General features: G+C 42.4%; 1 protein-coding gene across 22 annotated transcripts in view; it reads right to left on the bottom strand.

Annotated features, from left to right (window-relative positions):
• The window catches only part of GULP1 (GULP PTB domain containing engulfment adaptor 1), a 479,313-nt gene that overhangs the window by 244,407 nt on the left and 214,751 nt on the right, over positions 1-20,155 (bottom strand). For 12 of the 22 annotated variants that reach the window (XM_075608428.1, XM_075608427.1, XM_075608426.1 and 9 more), the window contains one exon: positions 5,699-5,766. The exons of 6 other annotated variants lie outside the window; for them this stretch is intronic. In XM_075608428.1, the coding sequence (XP_075464543.1) occupies positions 5,699-5,735 (37 nt within the window). In that variant the 5' untranslated portion in view covers positions 5,736-5,766. Of the gene's footprint in view, positions 1-2,501; positions 2,678-5,698; positions 5,767-20,155 lie in introns of all 22 variants that reach the window. 4 more of the 22 variants (XM_075608430.1, XM_075608439.1, XM_075608446.1 and 1 more) reach the window with 1 other exon arrangement.

The following is a 20,155-nucleotide window of genomic DNA, read 5'->3' as shown; positions in this document are numbered from 1 at the left end:
TAGGCTTGTCAGTGTGATGCCCGCATTAAAACTTCACCATATGTGACAAAAGTACCCTTTTGCTATGTACCTTTTGTCCAGGGATCAGCATGTTCACACAGCCTTCCAGGTAGAGGAGACAGTCTTCTGACACAGAGGTGAAAAGGTTTGGCCTGTTTATTTTGCCATTCAAACATTACTGAGATAACAGGAGTAAAACAAACAAACAAAACAAAAGTCTTTGCTTTCCTGAGCACAAACAGGTTTTCCAGTACACACTTCTCTGAGAGTAAAACAAGCTCTGCCTTGCTCTGCTCAGAGCAGGTTTTTAATCAGCTCCCTGCTTCAATCAGCTTCTGCAGTCCTGTGAAAGCAGGGAGAGCTAGAAGTCCGGTCTGGATTCCACCTGGTAAATCTCCAATGCGTGGAGTGGAGCAGAAACCCTGCAATAATTGAAGGCCATAATATACCCTTTTCTCTACCGTTCCCTCATATCTGTCACAATATTATATATTATAACCAACCTCACACAGTATGACCAACCTCACACTGATGAGACCCTAAAGGTCAAAACAGCTGTCCCTTCTCTGCCTTTTGGCTATGATCAAGTGTATGGTCTGTCCTTCCAAGGATGGACCTTGTAGAAATACACTTGATTCGATGGTCAAATTGGCCGGGAAGCGGAACTACTGTAGTAAGCCCGGGCTTTTTTAATTTGTTGCACCCCAGGGATGGTAAACCTGGTGTGGTACATTGGTTGCTGCACCTTCGGGTTGTGATGATGCCTGCATCACTAGAGCACCATGTACCTGCACAACTGGATAACATGGACCCTTATTATTTCTACTCTAGGCCTCTCCCTGGCTTTCTGGTTGGAGCACGCACAGATTTTTTTGAATCCCCCCTGGCCTCCGGGTCAGGGCTTAGTTTGAGCACTTTTTGCACTGCCTTGCACAGAGCACAAAATCACTCAGCACTATGAATTTTGGATGTGTTTTTTTTTCACGTTGGGTTATTAGTCGACCTGTCTATCTTCGGAGAGAGTAAAGACTATGTGTCGGTCTGTAATCTCCCCTCTCGCTTCGGAGAGAAAATAATATGTGGGGTTCGCCCCGAGTGGACTCTGACCCACTTGCCTGGCCTTCTGGCCAAGGAGGGAAACAGGAAGAGAAGATAAAGTTGGGACACTAGGCTTTGGCTGAAATCCCACTGGAACTAGGACCCTTTTGCCTGGCCTTCTCGCCGAGAAGGGAATGAGCAAGAGGAGCCTGATTCTTTGGATGAAGACTCCATGTAACACGCCTGAAATCTTCTGGGCCCTTGTGGCTGAAGACACACTGGATAGATCAAGGATTGGACCGATCTACGGAGAGGACTGTCACAAGCAGGGAGCACCTGGTACTCTCTGTGACCATGAAGCACTTTTTTTTGAGTGATCGCTAGCACTGCCCGGGCTTACAAAAAAAAATGCTGTCGGTGGGTAGGTTTCGTTTACTGGCTATGCATCTTAACCCAGGCTGTGCTGAAAAGCTGTGCAATCCAGCAAGCATAAGCTTATAGGGATCCATATCAAAATGGATTTGAAGCAAAAGGTGGCACTGTGTGCTTATTTGCATGTCATTTCCCAGAATCCCTTGCTGCAGTGGAAGCACTGTATGCTGGGCAATAATGGTGAAAGGCAGGATTGCAGACATGCAATTAAACACACAGTAATATATATATATATAGGCCCATATATATATATATATATATATATATATATATATATATATATATATATATATATATATATACACATACATTATCTCCCATGCACCCTTAACTTACTATCTACCTCTCTCTAAACTACAGGACTAGAGCAGGGATCTATTCCTCATGTCAGATCTGGAGGAGGTGTCAAGTGAGAGGTGGACAGGGGCCTTTTGTTTGCTTAATCTCCAAACTGATTTTTTTTTAATTTGCATTAAGCAGTGGGTGTAGGAGGGTGGGGTTGGACAATGTTGGCTGAAAGGAAGGCCCCACTCAGAGAGGCTTGGTGGGAGATGGGGTGCTGGCTATGGTTATTTTTTTGTTAAGTTATACATGTTATACTGTTGTTTACTGCAAAATCACACAATCTATATCCAGGTTGGAACTGCATCATATGTTTCACATGTTATTCACTTTATTTTTGTTATTTTAGTATAACCAAATTCACTATTTGTCAATTGGATTTATTTTTATCTTGTGGTTTTGTTATTCATAAAACTTTAACATTGTTTTTCACAGAAAAATATTTATTAATTAAACAGGGTCGGGCTTCATGTGGGAGATGGATGGGGCCACCATACACCATTCAGTCATGCTGAAGAAGTAATATACAGAATTCTGGATACAGTTTTAAAAGAAAACAAAAATAATTTCATACACACTCTCCATCTTTTTTTGTACATGCCATTGTATGAAGCAGTAACACAGTCAAATGCCTACACTGACAGTACTATAAACAGCACTTAGTACAACACACAGACAACAATACTCACTGGATGAGTGATCAATATCCTCCAGTCCCCACCCAGCCCCTCGTAGTTGCCGTCCCCTTCCTCCAACTAATGCAAGAGATCATGGTCCCTATCCATCTGGTGCCAAGAGGCCGTCCATGCTTCTCCTCGTTACCCAACCTGAGCAGGAGTTGCATGTTAGCTCTACCAGTGTCCCTCTAAAAAACAAGCAGTGATAGAGAGTTTAAACACTAGTGTATATTGTACATATGATTTGTAAATAAACAAACATGCAATTATTAGAGTAGGTACCATATTCATACTTACTGTGGTAGGGAAACTACCCTCCACACATGGTCCATCATGTTCCAATATTCCCTCTGGAACAGCCAGCACATGAATGTGGGGATACTCGGTGAGGTCCTGGCGGGCTCTGTGGGGTGTCCTGTTGACAGCAAGTCTTGCTACATCTGCATACCACCTAAACTTGTTAAAGCCTTCACATGACCGGGAAGCCTATATGGTTATAACAGATGCTAATACCAAGCCTGTTGGATAACAAGACCAGGTTTTCATCTCTCCTGAACAAAGTGTTGAGATCACCAAGATAATAGAACAGAATAGTAATGTCTTCTCATGGACACCCTGTTGTACCATTGCGATATACCATGATATCATCACTAGACAAGCAATTTCGGTAAAAATCAAACTCTATCCAATTTCAGAACCAAAAAGAGTGGAAATAAGGGCAGAAATAAAACACAAATGGTAGAGTTGGGAGTCATTGATCAATTCCAAAGTGAGTTCTGCAGACCCATAGTAATTGTTCCAAAACCGATGAAGCAGTTGGGTTCTGCAATGACCAGATGAATTGATAGACCAACTAGGGAAAGCATACGCCTATAATCATATTATCTGTAATTGTTCATGAAATGTCTTTAAATATTATGTATAACCCTGTTCATTTAATGTAATAATCTAACTTTCTAATAAGTAACCATGTATTTGTCATCATAACTTTGTGACATACTAAAAACGAGAGGTAACTCTCAATGTATTACTTCCTAGTAAAACATTTTACAAATATATAAAGCAAGATTTTTTTTGCCTACTCTGGATCTGACAAAATACTATTGGCAGATACCACTTTGTAGCTCAACAAAAAGAAAAACTGCTTTTGCCACTCCCGATGGATTGTTCCATATAAAATTCTCCCTTTTGGTCATGCCCAATATACATCTGCATATCTAGATGATGTAGTCATTCATACAACATATTGGGAGAGGCACCTAATGAGAGTAGACGCAGTATTAGACATGCTTAGACAAGCACATATTACAGCCAGTCCATTTAAATTTGCACTTGGACTGGCTGAAACTAAGTACAGCTCAACCCCCTTAAAACGCTTTGCTTGGGGTCCAAAGAATTACATCTCGTTATAAGCAGATCGCGTTAGAAGTAATGTACAATTGTATGCATTGTACAATAAACTATTTAAGATACCAATAATCGTGTTGTAAAGTATTCATAAATACGAAAATTGGGAGCCATGCTTGCATCGCGTTATAAGCTGATTCGCGTTGTAACGGATTGCGTTATAACGAGGTGGAGCTGTACTTAGTGTACATTGTAAGGAGACGTCTTGTGAAAAGCACAATTAAATAGTCAATGCAGAAATGACCCATTTAAAAAAAAAAAGCAGATAAGGGTAATCCTGGGTATCGAAGGGTACTACAGAAGATTTATAGCCCCCTTTTCCAGAAGGGTAGCCCCTTTAACGAAGGCAAGAGCCCCAGAAATGGTAAAATGGAATAAAACAAGTGAAGCTGCATTTACAGATTTGAAAAATGCTCTTTGCTGGGATCAAATTTTGTTTGCACCTGACAGAGTGAATTTATTATGCAAACAGATGCATCGGAAATACTCCTGGAAGCTGTGTTGTCACAAAAAGTGGAGAAAGAGGAACCTCACATCCTATACCTTAGTACGAAATTACAGAAGAAGTATTTTGTAGCACAAACAGAATGCTTAGCCATAAAATGAGTAGCAGGTGTCCTTAAAGAATTACCTACTGGGTAGATTGTTTATGCTCATCTCAAACAATACCCCATTAAAATAGATGCAGCAAAAGGAGACAAACTTTGGAGTCACAAGGTGGTTCCTATCATTGCAACCATATAAAGTCCTATTAAAAACAGAGCAGGAGTCAAGCATGCCAATGCCGGTACCCTACCTAGAGCACACTTGGGAGAGGGGGAGGGGGGCGAAGTGTGACAGCGTGATAGAAGGGTTTTACGTGAGCAGAAGGTGGTGTGCAGCCCTCTTTTCCTGGTTACAGCAGTGGAAGGGTTCATTCTTATAGCCATGACTAATTGGCAGCACATAAGATAGAGTCAGGCTCTTTTTTAAAAACCTGCATTTTTGCTAGACAGAGAGAGAGAGATCAGGGAAGCAAGACTGCAGGCTTGGAGTAAGCTGTTGCCAACAGGGAGAAGAATCCTGAGCAGGACTCCAGTGAACTGAAACATTTGAAAGTTGGATGCTTTATGTTGTGTGACCACCCACATCTAAGGTAGGGAAACTGGGGTGTTAGTTCAGTTAAATACTGTACTACGCTAGTGAGAAAAAAACCAGTAGGTTTGTTGGAGCTCCATCGGGAGCTAGGTTTTTTTTTTTGTAATTTTGTTTGTGCAGCTAAAGGGCCAACACTATTTTTGTCATTCTGTCAACTAATGATAGAAAGCCTGTGCTTCAAAAAAAATTTCCTGAAACTTTACATTCTCGGCCTTCCTTTACATCTGAGAGTTTCAGAGCACGGACGAGTGCGGCACCTTGTCACACACAGACACACACACAATATTAGATACTGTATATACAAAACAAGTTTGACATCACCAAGTCACTGCTAGTGGTAATACGCAAACCATTTGACATCTATGTGGAATGAATTACATTTAACCACTTATTAAACATTTTCTTCTCAGAAAACAATAAAGCATATTGAATGCATACACTACAGAGACTGATAATTACGTACGTCAATTGAAGCAATCTATAAAATCGTCATACAGTATGTGAAATGATTTCATTTCATCAGTAAATTACTAGTAAATATTAAGTGTTCGTAATTATAATTAGTATGATATAGCTCAATCAAAAGAAAATGATGAATTATATTAACATTTGACCTCTATTATTGTATTCATGGTTGATCTTGTGCTTTGATAACAGTTGCTTACCTTTCTTCCTGCTAAATGCACGATTCATGTTGATCATCAAGTAAGGTTTCAAATTGAGGCACTTCTGCCTAAAACAGACCAAATTAAAATCATAGATTATTTAATTAACAGTTTACATATAAATATATTTATTAGTAACGTTACAATAGGTTCAGAGTTTATTAATAATGTGTACACAATGTGCAGTCAATATTTTTTCTATTTCCCCACTTGATCAGACACTTCAAATATAGTGTGTGTCTGTATGCATGTATATATAAGTTCTTCAGTATTAGGTGATATCTTTTTTATTTGGACTAACAATTTATGTTATAGGACATATGGTCCTATGACATAAATTGTTAGTTCAAATAAAAAAATGTATCTCTCTCTCTCTCTCTCTCTCTCTCTCTCTATATATATATATATATATATATATATATATCTACATCTATCTATCTATCTGTCTATCTATCTGTCTATCTATCTATATATATATGTGTAGAGGTATCAGTACCGTGTTAGCCGAGCTTCAATAATCAAAAAATAAATAGATGATACCGTTCTGTGGCTAACGAAATGCTTTTATTTGTGCGAGCTTTCGAGATACACTGATCTCTTCTTCCGGCGATGTTACAATGAATGAAGCAAGCAAAAGGTATACTTAAAAACAGTGTCTCTTGGAATGTTATCTGTGCTGGTCCTTCCCCCGGTGTGGATGTGTTTTATGGCTGGAGGTGTCAAAAGGTTCCTGAAAGCAAGTGATGTAAGAGTGTGTATTGTATTGTATGTCTTTATTTATATAGCGCCATTAATGTACATAGCGCTTCACAGTAGTAATACATGGGGTAATCAAATAAATAACAGATAATATAAATAACAGATCATGGGAATAAGTGCTTTAGACATAAAAGTAACATTTCGGAAGAGGAGTCCCTGCCCCGAGGAGCTTACAGTCTAATTGGTAGGTAGAACGTACAGAGACAGTAGGAGGGAGTTCTGGTAAGTGCGTCTGCAGGGGGACAAGCTTTATGTATCGTGTTCAGAATATCCACAGTGCTATTCATATGCTTCTTTAAGCAAGTGTGTCTTAAGGTGGGTCTTAAAGGTGGATAGAGAGGGTGCTAGTCGGGTACTGAGGGGAAGGGCATTCCAGAGGTGTGGGGCAGAAAGTGAGAAAGGTTTAAGGCGGGAGAGGGCTTTAGATAGATCATTTATATTCACACAGATACACACACACACACTCTTACATCACTTGCTTTCAGGAACCCTTTGACACCTCCAGCCATAAAACACATCCACACGGGGTAAGGACATGCACAGATAACATTCCAAGAGACACTGTTTTTAAGTATACCTTTTGCTTGCTTCATTCATTGTAACATCGCCGGAAGAAGAGATCAGTGTATCTCGAAAGCTCGCACAAATAAAAGCATTTCGTTAGCCACAGAATGGTATCATCTATTTATTTTTTTATTTTATATATATATATATATATATATATATATATATATATATATATATATATATGGAAAGGGAAAAACACAGGCATAGATGTTAAGGCAAATGGTATAGCCAGATATGAGTAACAGGGACACAGAAAATAATACAATAATTGACCAAATAGTAACTACAGTAAGTTGGAGATGAACCTAAAAAATTAGAAAAGAGGCAAATATGGTGAAGTACATTTTGTATTGTGCAACAGCGCAAAAAGATGACAGCTACTTAAAAAGTAGCATATGTTTAAAGGCATGTAGGATCATGATTCTCTCCTAGCTGCAGTGATGTTTAACTGCTTGTACGGACTCCACGTGGAACGCCAAGACACAGAGTTGATATCCACACAATTGCAGCTGCCTCCAGTCTATTATTGTCTTATTCTCTGTGTCCCTGTTACTCATATCTGGCTATACCATTTGCCTTAAACAATATCTGCGCTTGTGATTTTCCCTTTCCCTATCTATTGTAACTATTGTGCATAGATTATACACCGTGCCAGCATTTATTGTTACTTTCTAATACCCATTGTTACATTTTGCGCACCCAATCACTTCTATCTAAATATTTCTCTCTCTCTCTATATTATATATATATATATATATTATATATATATATATATATTATATATATATATATATATTATATATATATATATATACACATACACACACAGTGTTCGACAAATAGGCATAACCACACGCCTGTGGCGAGTGGATTTAGGCCGCTGGCGAGCCGTGCTGCGGCTCTATAAATTCCCCTGCTCGCGCCAAATTTAAAAAAATTCATAAATAATCCCCCTCCCTGATTGAGTTGATGGGGGGGAACAGGGCCGGCAGGCAGCTCTGGGTTAGCCCCTTCCCCGGATCTACTCCCACCCCTGCCCCTGATCTCCTCCCCCTCCTGCCCCTGATCTCCTCCTCCTCCTGCCCCCCGATCTCTCCCCCCCTGCCCCCGATCCCCGCTTGCTGCCCGGGGTGGAAGGTAGGCTGGGGGGGGTGGGTTCCCGCTTGCTGCCCGGGGCAGGAGGTAGGCTGTGGGGGTCCCCGCTTGCTGGCCGGGGTGGAAGGTAGGCTGGGGAGGTCCCCGCTTGCTGCCCGGGGCTGAAGGTTGGCAGCAGCGGTGTCCACCTCTGAAGGGGGTGCAGCATCCGCTTCAGGGGGTGGGGTGTGCTGTGGTGCTGCGGTGCTGCGGCAGTGTCCGCTTCTGCTTCGGGGGTGGGGGGTGCTGCGGCGGTGTCTGCCTCTGGAGGGGGGCACCCCTCCTGCCTTGCAGAGGCCCTCCTGCCATGCGGAGGGCCCTGCTGCTGTGCGGAGGCCCCTCCTGCCATGTGCGACACCCTCTGCCTTGCAGAGGCCCTCCTGCCGTGTGGAGGGCCCACTGCTGTGCGGAGGCCCCACTGCTGCCATGTGCGACCCCCTGCCTTGCGGGTAAGAGAGTGTGTGTGAGGGAGTGACAGTGACTGTGTGTGTGTGTCTGTGAGTGTCTGCGAGTATTAGCGAGTGTGTGTGTCTGTGAGTGAGTGTGTGTGTCTGTGAGTGAGTGTGTCTGTGAGTGTGTCACTCTCTCCCTCTCCCTGTCACTTTCTCCCTGTGTCAACCTCACCCTCTCCCTGTGTCACCCTCTCCCTGTGTTATCATTGATGGTAATTTCTTCTTTCATAATGACCATCCCAGTCCCATTTTCATTTCTTCAACCTTGTGAAGATGTCACCGACTTTTGTTTACTTCTGAACTTATTTCTGCCTCTTCAGGTAATGTCCATCATACATCTCTCCATACATCCTTGCAGCTTCTGAATTATTTTCACATTTAGGTTCAAAGTTTCACATCCATACAGTACTGTATGTGAACATAGGCAGAATACACTATTCCAACACTTTCCTCTTGAGGCACAGAGGAATGCTCCTTTTAGAGAATGTCTTGTTTCTTCCACATGCACCCCATCCCATCTTTATTCTCGTATTGATTTTATTCACAAGTTTCCCATCAATTGATACTTGTTTGCCAATTTAGATATACCCCCTTTTCTCTCCTCTTTCATATTGCCTTATGACAAAGATATTACCACTGCTGCTGTAAACATGAAGAATGAGGACTCAGGCACTTCGAGGTACCAAATAAAAAGATGATGGCCATCATAAACGAATGCGGATACCACAGAGGACTACGACGCATGCGCAGTGACTGAGACACAGTCCGCGTCATCATGCGGCCCATGGAGAATCTAACAGGAAGAAATCGGCATTCTGAATGACTGCGCATGCGCGGAGCATTGAAACGCACAGCGCTGTATGCGTTTCATCATACAGGATAAAGAGTGAGCTCGTCAAAGACGGACTGCGCATGCGCAGACACTGAAATGCATTGCGTTCCACTACACAGGACCCAAGAAGATGACGTCATCGGACATGGACGCAGCATAATGAAGATGGAGGAAAAATCTGCGGAGGCAGCCTTGAGGCAGCTGAATAAGATGTTATATGATTGCATCATGGGTGTGGACATTGGAGGAATGGAGATATGCAGCACATGTTCTCTATCTTTGCTAATTGGACATATTGCATTATGGGGATTAGGGTGCTGTTTAAATGCTGCCTTTTGGGATTGTGTGCTATGCCACTGTGTCACTTGATAAAGACATTTGAGGTTGAAACGTTGTGTTGGCTCAATAAATGAGTTTAGATTTTCAGAAATCCATTGTGCCCCATGTTCCTTCTACTACTCAACCATACAACCACAGCCATTAACTCACTTAACCAAGAATAAGTTTAGATCAGACTTTTGGCCCTACAGAATGGAATGGCTCTAGAGTATAGTTTAGCCTCAAAGGGAGGTGTATGTATGCGCCCTGTTTAAAGAGCAATATTGTGTATTTATCCAAGATTCAGGATCCGTTGGGACTTGGTGATTGGATTGGCTCACTGGGGGCGAAGCTGGCGAATGCTTTTGTTTGTGTGTTTGTCCTACTCATTACTCTCTATGTATGTGTTATGTGCAGCAAACTTTGATCCAGAAGTGCGTTGCACCCCCACCGACGCTATGCCTCTTTTCATTGATGAAGATGTCGGCAGTCCCCCAGAAGAGACTGAAGAAGAAATCAACTGGGATGACATAATGGCTGGAAAGAAATCAAGTTATGCACAATAGGACCACTTTTTGATCCAGCAGGACTATGAAATGGTTAACCGTTCCTTAAATAGACTGTCTCTTAAGGATAAGATGGGACTGAGAAGATTGGATATGAGGATATGAAAAAGGTGGGAGGTCACCCAGTGGTGTGCGTCCACCACAAGGAAAGGATCACAAGTCAGCCATTTCTGACCATAGCAGCCATTGTGTCTGTTTTGCCATTCTAAGTAAATGCAGTGTGAAAGATGCATGCAAGCAGGATTTTTGTGCAGTCGCTCCTAGTAGAAATTAGCCCCCACCAATTCTCAGAAATAACTTACCCTTATCGCCGCCATTTTTTGAAACTTTTTTTTTTTTAACTTTTTTTAAATGTATTTATTTAATTAACTGGCGCCCGGCCGGAGTCATCGCGGGCCGCACAGAGAGCCCAGGCGGGCCGTATGCGGTCCGCGGGTCGTATGTTGTGCAGGCCTGCCCTTGACATAAAAGGGGTTCCTTGGTCTGTCAGTATTTCCTTGGGAATATCCACCCTGCTAAACATCAGCATTAACTCCTTTGCTATGGTTTTTGCAGTGGTATTACATAGGGGAATTGCCTCGGGATAGCAGGTTGCATAGTGCAGAACAACCAGTATATACTGATGCCCTCTAGTGGATTTTACAAGAGGGCCCATCAAGTCCATAGCTATCCGTTCAAAAGGTACATCAATTATAGATAGGGGCACTAGGTGGCTATGGAAAGCCGTGAAAAAGGGGCCAAGCGCTGACACTCAGGGCATGAGGAGCAATAGTTTGTTATTGCAGCAAGCACCCCAGGCCAGTAAAAACCTCTAAGGATTCTCTCTCTTGTTTTCTCAACTCCCAGATGTCCTCCCAGTATGTGGCTATGTGCAAGGTGTAGTACAGTGTTACGGAAATCTTGGTGAATCAGTAACTGCTTAGTGATGGCTGAGTCCTTTTTCCCTACTCTATAAATTAGGTCATTTATCACTTCAAAGTAGGGATTAGGCAACACGTTTTCTGGCTACGTAGCAACCCACTCACAACCTGGACATTATCTCTAGCAGCAAATAGAGTAGGATCTTCCCATTGGCACTCTTAAAATTAACAGGACTGACTCCCAAATCCAGCAAATCATCCTCCTTCTCTGTGCTAGTACCAGGCTCTTCACTGCTGTCAACTTGGTTGTCCCCTACTAACACCGGCAAAGAGCAGTAATTTTTATGGTTTCTCTTCCCCATTACAACCCTGGTCACTCTCCAAATCAACCTCAGAAAACGGAAAGACATGTTCCTCACTAAATTGACCATGTTCTAATGAGCCTTGGGTTGCCTTCTCTATTAATGACCGTAACTCTAGAAAGTTGGGGAAATCTCTATCGAGCACCACGTCATGGGCTAATCTGGGTACTACACCCACCCGGTAGGTAGGGTACCACACTGGGTTCCAATATTTACCTCAGCTGTGGGATATTCCCTTTTATCACCATGAATGCAAATAATTTCTGTTTTCTGTATATTATCTATGTTCACGGTAGGTATTACAGGCTTTGCTACGAAGGTGACCATACTTCCTAAATCAAGAAGTGCTCTAGGCATTTTCCCATTCACCTTCACATAGCACAAATGAAAATTATTACACCATCATTATTAGTAGATCCAATACATCCCCAAAATGAGTATGGTCCCATATTTTCACCCACATTGCATTCCATGAGTTCATCTTTAATTGTCCTTGTCTATATGACCAACCTCATTACATTTAAAATATTTTATAACATAATCTGACCCCCAACAAGTTCTTTTCCCAGATCTGTTACGTCTGAATGCGCCCCTGTCTCCTGGAGTAGTGTCCCTGGGATCTTGGGACTATCCCTGTTGCTCTCCAGTTTCCCTTAAACCCTGAACAGTCTTACCAGGTCTTGCAGGATCCTGGGCCTTGGCATTGCAGGTTTGTTCAGCTGGAGCAAGGCGTAGGAGTTTTCCTGCAGCAACATATCTCTCCACCAAAGCAATCAGCTGGTCCGCTGTAAGGGGTCACTTTGACTGACCCACCGACGTAGGGTAGCAGGGAGGCCCCATAGAAAGTGTTCCATCACTAAAAGCTCCACAATGTGGCTGGCTGAATTAACCTCAGATTGAAGCCACTTTTGGGCAAGGTGTATGAGGTCAAACATTTGGGATCTTGCAGCCTTGTCAGAGGAATACAACCATAAGTGGAACCTTTGAGCCTGTACTGCAGCGGTCACTCCCAGGCATGCCAGAATTTCATCCTTCAACTTGTAATCGCTGGCTTGGGTCGGTTCTAGGTCATAGTAGGCCTTTCGAGGTTCTCCGCTCAGAAACGGTGCCAGTATGCTTGACACTCAGCTGCCGTCCATCCCTCTCTTTCTGCTGTATGCTCAAATGCCAGAAGGTATGCCTCAACATCATCTGTTGCAGTCATCTTTTGAAGGTAATGACTGGCCCGAATCACCATGGGTCCTTAGTGTCCCCGCTCAGCCTCTCAGACACAGTCTGGATCTCCTGTTGCAGCTTACGGGTGGCACCTTGTTGTTCCTCACAGGTCACTGAGTGCCTCAGCGTGTATCATGTTGGTATTTTGCTGTGCAACTGTAGCCTGCTGTTGGGCAGTGATAACTGCAGCAGTAGCCTGCTGTTGGATAGCATTAGTCTCTTGCTGTGCAGCGATAGCTGCAGCGACAGCTTGCTGTTGGGCAGCGTTCGTCTGCTGCTGTGCAGGTGCAAACTGGATCAATGCCTTGACAACTTCCTCCATGGTGAGTTTGAAGTAGTTTTATACCCTCAGACATATAATGTGGGTGCCCTCATTCGCCACCAAATGTGACAAAAAAACCTTTTTGGCTGAAGGGTTCTTGTCTGGGTACCTTAAACCCCACTGTCTTTTAGGGTAAAGCCCAGTCACAGGACCATCCAGATCTGCTTTAACTGCTTTAATTTCTTTGTCACTCCAGCAGACAAAATCAAGACAAACAAAAGAATCAAAGCAAATCCCAGCTCTATCTGAGCATTAACTAGACAGCAATTCTCCAGCAATCTTTGGGTGGCTTTCCCACTTACCAAACAATGAAACCCAGATATCATAAACCACACCTGTTGCAGGCCAGTGCCTGTCTTTAGCATCCAGCTCTCTTAGATGAAATGGCAGGAGAACTGATCCAGCCTGGCCATTCTTACACTCTGTTAATTAAGGGCAGGTGATCTGCACCTGGCTCTGCTTGCAGAACCTCCCCTAGACCTTTAACCCTTAGTAGTGAGAAACATATTTGGCCAAAGCAGGATAATATATATAATATAATATATATATAGCAACAGAAACAAAGAACAAAAAGAATCCCAAAGTTCTTTGTTTCTGTTGCCATATATTTATTATCCCTAGCAAAGCCAGAAGTGTTGACTTTTACACTTTATTTGACTGGTTTTAGCACTTGTTATTTATGGTCTGTTGCAGGCTTTCTTTGTGTTATATATATATATATATATATATATATATATATATATATATATATATATATATATATATATATATATATATACACACATTGTTTTTAATTGGACACATTTTCTTTAATAATTATGGTGTTTTCTACACTGCTTTTGCCTCAGTTGTATTGTTGGGAGACAATATACAATGTTCAGGAAATATACCTCTATGTTGTTTGCACTTTTTGAAATTTTGATGGTTACTGAATGACCATGGTTAGTCAACATTATTGACTATCCTCATATCAAAAATAGTTGTACTATGCAGATTCCTGTTTCAATATGATCTACATTATTCTTTAACTCGAGGCAGCATTTCCAGCAGGAACATGATTCCTTTTTTAAGCTTCATTTGGAGATATGTTTTATATAAAACACATATAATAAACAGTATAGCTGTATTTACTTAGAAACAAAAGATCAACAAAGAATGTTAAAAGCAGGAAAAGAGCAGCAAGAGAGCCAGGGGAGTAGTGTTATGTTAGTGTAACACATCATAACACTGAAAAGTAAATACTGAAATAAACCAAACTTTGATTTCAGTAACAAATACACATTCTGAAAATCAATAGTATTCACTTTCCCCATGCCTTCATGGATAAAATGTTCTTGTCTTTGCCTAGCTCTATTTGAAATACTGTTTACAGTACAGTGAACTATAGCAAAGTGATAAAAAAAAAGTCCTATAAGAATGCTACATCTGGCGACCTCTCCGTGGCTTTTCACTATCCCCATCCATCCAACTAATGCAAACCTTATGTCAAAAAATGCCGATGTTCCCATTTAACTTTAAAAAAATGTGTAAATGTCTCTATTTTGCAGCAAATGCACGCAAAACAACATGACCTAAACTACACATATCTTTACATTTCAATAACTCGGCTATAGTCAGTGGAAAGTTTTTTTTAGGCAAGATACTCTGTCGTTGGATTTTGAAAGCAAATCATCATAGATTGTGATTATGCAGCGTCTAACAGATTAATAGCATATTCTGAAGCAATGCAGTGTTTTCCTATAGCAGCCCTGCAGCAACATCTTTTAATAAACAAGCTTAGTACCAAAAGGACAAATCAAGAAAGAGAGACAAAAACAGAGAGTACTTACTTAGTGGAAAAAGGGACGGGAATCTGAGAAAGGAAGTGTTGCTGGGAGGTTTAATGGCTTACAGATGCTTGCTAGATTCTTGCAGACTCAAAGCATACAGCTTTATTGGTAGGAAATTCTAAACTCTTTAGCAACAGTAGACAGCTCCTTTATTCATTTACTACAGTACGGTCGCCTAAAGCATCTATACTTTTGGGTTCATCCTGGGCTGAAGTCTTCATGACTAGTTAAAAAAAAAAAATTCAGGATACACATTATTTATGTCAAATGTTTCTGTTTTGTTATTTAAGTTTAATGGTTTTATAGAAACCCTACAAAAAATGCAAAGTCTGAGCATAATAAATTATTCAAATATATATTGAAATTGAATATTTATACATATAAAAGCAGGAAAAAATAATACTAATTATTATAATAATGTTACCTGTTATCAGATCTTTTAATTCCTGAAATCATAAAAACAGGCCATATAAGCCAGTGATTTGCAAGGGCAGTAACTGAAGAAGTGAGGAGGCACCCTCAGCGTTTACTTAACATCCCTTTGTCTTTGATTTGCAGCTGTTGAGAATTTAATGACACGCGTGCTGTAGATTATATATATATATATATGTAAATATACTGTATGCTCATTTGCATGTCTTAGGCAGGTCTGCAACCCCACCTTTCACCGTTATCACCCAGCACACAGCACTTCCACTGCAGCAAGGGATTCTGGGAAATGGCATGCAAATGAGCACACAGTGCCACTTTTTGCTTCAAAAACCATTTTATACATGGTTCCCTATAGGCTATGCATCTTAACCCTGGCAGTGCTCAAAGCTGTGACCATGCAGCAAGCTTAAGCCAATAGGGAACGATGTATAAAATAAAAATTAAATGTAAGAAGCTTCATTACCTTAGCAGCTAGCCGCTAAGGCAATGAAGGGGTTAAGGCCCAATAGAAGGTTTATTGGGGGCAGATGGGGTGAGTGAAGGGGGAACTTGGCCCTTCACTAACCCCCTCTGCCCCCAATAAACATTACAATATGTACTACCCACCAATACTCAACCTACCCACCCCGTGCCCCCACATAAAAACATTTTTTTAATTTTTTTCTGCCAGGATTGATACCAGAGGCTGGCGGGGGCCTCCAGATGGTCCCCATGGGTGTCTGGGGGCCCCCCAGGGATTCTCAGGTAGTCACTGCGGGTGTCTGAGGGTCCTCAGGTGGTCCCCATAGGTGTCCAGGGGTCCTCGGGTTGTCCCTGTGGGTGTCTGGGGGTCCTCGGATGGTTCCCGTGGGTCTTTGGGGGCCTCGTGGTGGTCCCTGCTGGTGTCTGGGGGTCCTTGGGTGGCCAGCGCGGGTGTCTGGGGGTCCTCATGTGGTTCCTGTGGGTGTCCGGGGGCATCCAGGTGGTTCCCATGGGTGCCTGGGGTCCGGGTTTTTCCCACAGGTGTTCGGGGGCCTCCAGGTGGACCCCTCGGGTGCCCAGGGGGTCCTTGGATGGTTCCCACGAGTGTCCGGGTGTCCCCGCTGGCCTGCGGTTTCAATCCTGTGCATAAAAAAATGCAATACATTCAAATAAATACACACCCCCTCCCCCGCCCCAATTACTATTATCCAGATATGGATAATAGTGCATTTGCCCATTTAAAATAAAACATAAATCAGCAGCATAATTTAAATTAAACTGGCACTAACCCCTGCCAAGATGAAGGCTGTGCTCATCCTTACCCCTGTCCTTGTCCTCCGTGGGCATCAACAGCACAATAAAAAAATATAATCTAATGGCCTCTAACTCCTTAATCAATTTAGCGGTTAGTTACTGCTACAGTAATTAAGGGGTTAACCCACCCTCCCCCGCTGACCTCCCACCCTACCCAAGGACTCCCCTCCGCTACCTATTGATTGGCACAGTGTTAAAGCATGCCCAGCAATACTGTAAATGGGAAAGCTAAAAAAATTAAAATAAAACACAGTATTACATAGAAAATAAAAAGCCATTAAAAATGCAAAAAAAAAAACAATTGATTGGCATAGTGGCACTCCCATGCCCTGTGAGCACGAGCTGCCACCATGCCAGCCAATATACAACCTGCCAATCACCAAAACAAGCCTAAAATAAATACACATTGAATTTTAATCTTAAAAATGCCAAAAATACAGTCTGCCAATCAAAACAATTGATTGGCATGGTGGCACTCTCAAGCCCTGTGGGCATGAGCTGCCACTATGCCAGGCAACATGCATCCTGCCAATCTTAAAAAACAACCATCACATTTAAAACACATTCAATTTAAAACACCAAAAAGGCCAAAAAACAATTGGTTGACAAGGTTGCACACCCATGACCCATGGGCAACCTGCAAAAAATAAAAACATGCATAAAATAAAAACCACATTGCATTGCCAGAAATATAAAAATGCCCCCCAAAAAAACAATTGATTGGCAAGGTGGCACACCCATGCCCTGTGGACATGAGATACCACTATGCATACAGTATGTAATTGCAATCTAAAAAAACAAAAGCCATCTTTTTCTTACTTTATGATGTCTTCACCCACTGAATCCGACTCCAACAGCAACACCAGCACCAGCAGCAGCAGCAGCACCAGCAGCAGCAGCAGCAGCAACTCCAGGTCAACTACGGAATGATCAACAGCCACGGTCCACAGGTAAAATCTTTAAGTCTTTTCTTTCTTTTCTTCTCCATCTGTAATTTGTAATCCATGTTGGGGTCTTCTTTATCTTCATCTGTACTCAGCTCCCCTTTCTCTTCAAAGGGCAGAAATTCACTTGGAGTGTAAAAAACTTTGAGAGACCTTGGAGAACACTGGAAAACACTCTATCTAATGGGCGCAAGGGGTTTTAATACCTCTGACTTTCATTAAAATAATACTATACCCCAATCCAAAGCGTGAGAAATGTTTCTGTCGTGAATCAGAAACAAGCTGGTAGACACAACAGGGTTACCTGGAAATCTGAATGAACCAAGGGGCATGGGCAATTTGGTACCTCTGGCCCTGGTTCCCTCAATGCCACCCGCAGTGACAGGCTCCTGCCAGTCTGCTGGGCTCAATAGAAATGCAAAGGGCATCCATTGATCTCAGGACATGGATACTTGTCCTTCCCTCCTGTCTAAATGGTCTTGACACCTCAGACACATCTGTATGAGTAGACACAGTGGCACCCAAGTTGGTAGCCCACTTGCTCACTCAGAACACTCGCTCTGAACGTCCCAGCTCATCTCTGTGCACAAACAGATATGTTTATAAAACACACTGTCCCATAAAATATACACTTTCAAAATATCCTAAGTCTTTTGGTTATAGGAAATAGAATTAGAAGCTGCACATTATTTCTTACTAGCCTTATTCCCCGCACTCTATACAATAAACTTAGCACTAGACTTTTAAAAGTCCCCTCATAACCTTGTAGATGGTTGGAGTACCCCCAGAATACCGGTTCTGGGTGACCTGGGCATTTACTGGGTATCCCCATTAACCTAGGGACCCCTTGACTGTTTCAGGAACACCTCACATCCCTATGCCCCATTTACCTTTCTGGGCTGTGCTGAAGCAGGGACCCCTAGTGGTGAGTTGCACAAGTATTTTCAAGGGGAGATATTACTGACAATGTGTCTACGTGCACCCAGGCATCCGACCTGATTCCTGGGTACATTTTTAGGGGAACCAGCAACTCTGGGCCCTGACTAGATAGACACAATCTGACAACACTTTCTACACAAAACCCCCACTGAAACTCACACCACAGCAATCCCTGCTTGCTGGCATCCCTGGAAAGGTAAAAACATAAACATTCTTTATTGTCGCATAATTACAGGTAATGCTTTTACAGCAGTTGGGTCCAAGATCTGACACTCCTGAACCCCAAAACATGGATCAGAGGTAACCAAATGGGCTTAACCTTTATTAGTGAGCCTAGCTATCTATTCACTGTTACAGTACTCCACTAACAACTGTAGCTCAACCTGAAAAAGTTACATTTATTACACTGGCGACACACTTTATTCGAGCTCGGCTAGTCCCACGAATTCGGGTATACCCGGGTGTATTGAGGTTTGTGACTGTTTTCTGCCCGAGTGCATTGAGGTATTTTCCAGGCAGGGATTGAAGCATTTTATTCCCGCTGGCTGCAATACTGCACAGTATATATATACTGCATTACAATTCATGAATTTATGCCATCTGGTAGACACGCGAAGCATTGCAGCCTATTAAATCCTAATCATTATCATTTAACAGATCAGCCGACCGTCAGCCAGGCATGAACCCAGGCTGGGAAGGCAAACACAACGGGGCTTGTCAGAGGTGAGGAGCGGCGCATTCCAGGTATCTGCCAGGTACATACTGGGTATTTGCTCGAATAAAGTGTGTCGGTGCAGTACATATCTCTATCGTCTATCCTTCAAGCAGTTTTTAATCCAGGTACAAGCATGTATGCCGAGTCTAATTTTCTTTATTTTGTACATTAACCTCGTGTGGAACTGTATTAAAAGCCTTTGCAAAAACACATCAACTCCATTACTCTGATGTAAATTCCAACTGACCTCCTCAAAGAAACTAATAAGGTTAGTTTAGCATGACCTACTGTACACTTCATAAAACCATGCTGACAATTACTTATAATTGTGTTTTCCATTATGTATTCCTGAATAATATCCCATACTAAACCTTCAAGTGGCTTCCCCATTATTGATGTCAGGCGTACAGGTCTGTAATTCTCCGGTTGTGATCTAGCTCCCTTTTTAAATATAGGCACCACGTCTGCTTAATGCCAATCTTGTAATATTGAGCCTGTCGACATGGAGTCCTTGAAAATTAAATGTAATGGTTTGGCCATTACTGAACTTGACTCCTTAAGAACTCTTGGATGTATGCCATTGGGGCCAGGTGCCTTATTTCTTTAATTTTATCAAGTTGCCTATGCACTTCTTCCTTAGGCCGCGCTTATAGTGGCGACGACGCGGCGTCGCCCGAAAACAAATGCATTGCCGCTGCCGTGTGCGCTTATAGTAAGCGCGACAGCGACAATGCGACAGAGCAACGTCGCCGTTGCGAAAACAGGTAGCCGGCAAAATTTGATTTTTCAAGGGGTGTCGCCTCATGTGACGGCCCTTGAACCAATCAAATGCCCGGAAAGCCGCGCCGCAGCCGCTCACGAAATATTACTTTCACTTGTGGCGATGGGTGACGTCACCCGTCGTCACCATCGACGGCACTATAAGTGTGGCCTAAG

This window comes from Ascaphus truei, chromosome 7, assembly GCF_040206685.1.
Source record: "Ascaphus truei isolate aAscTru1 chromosome 7, aAscTru1.hap1, whole genome shotgun sequence".
NCBI lineage: Eukaryota > Metazoa > Chordata > Amphibia > Anura > Ascaphidae > Ascaphus > Ascaphus truei.
The sequence above is the reverse complement of the archived record's forward strand: the minus strand, read 5'-3'. Positions and strand labels throughout refer to the sequence as shown.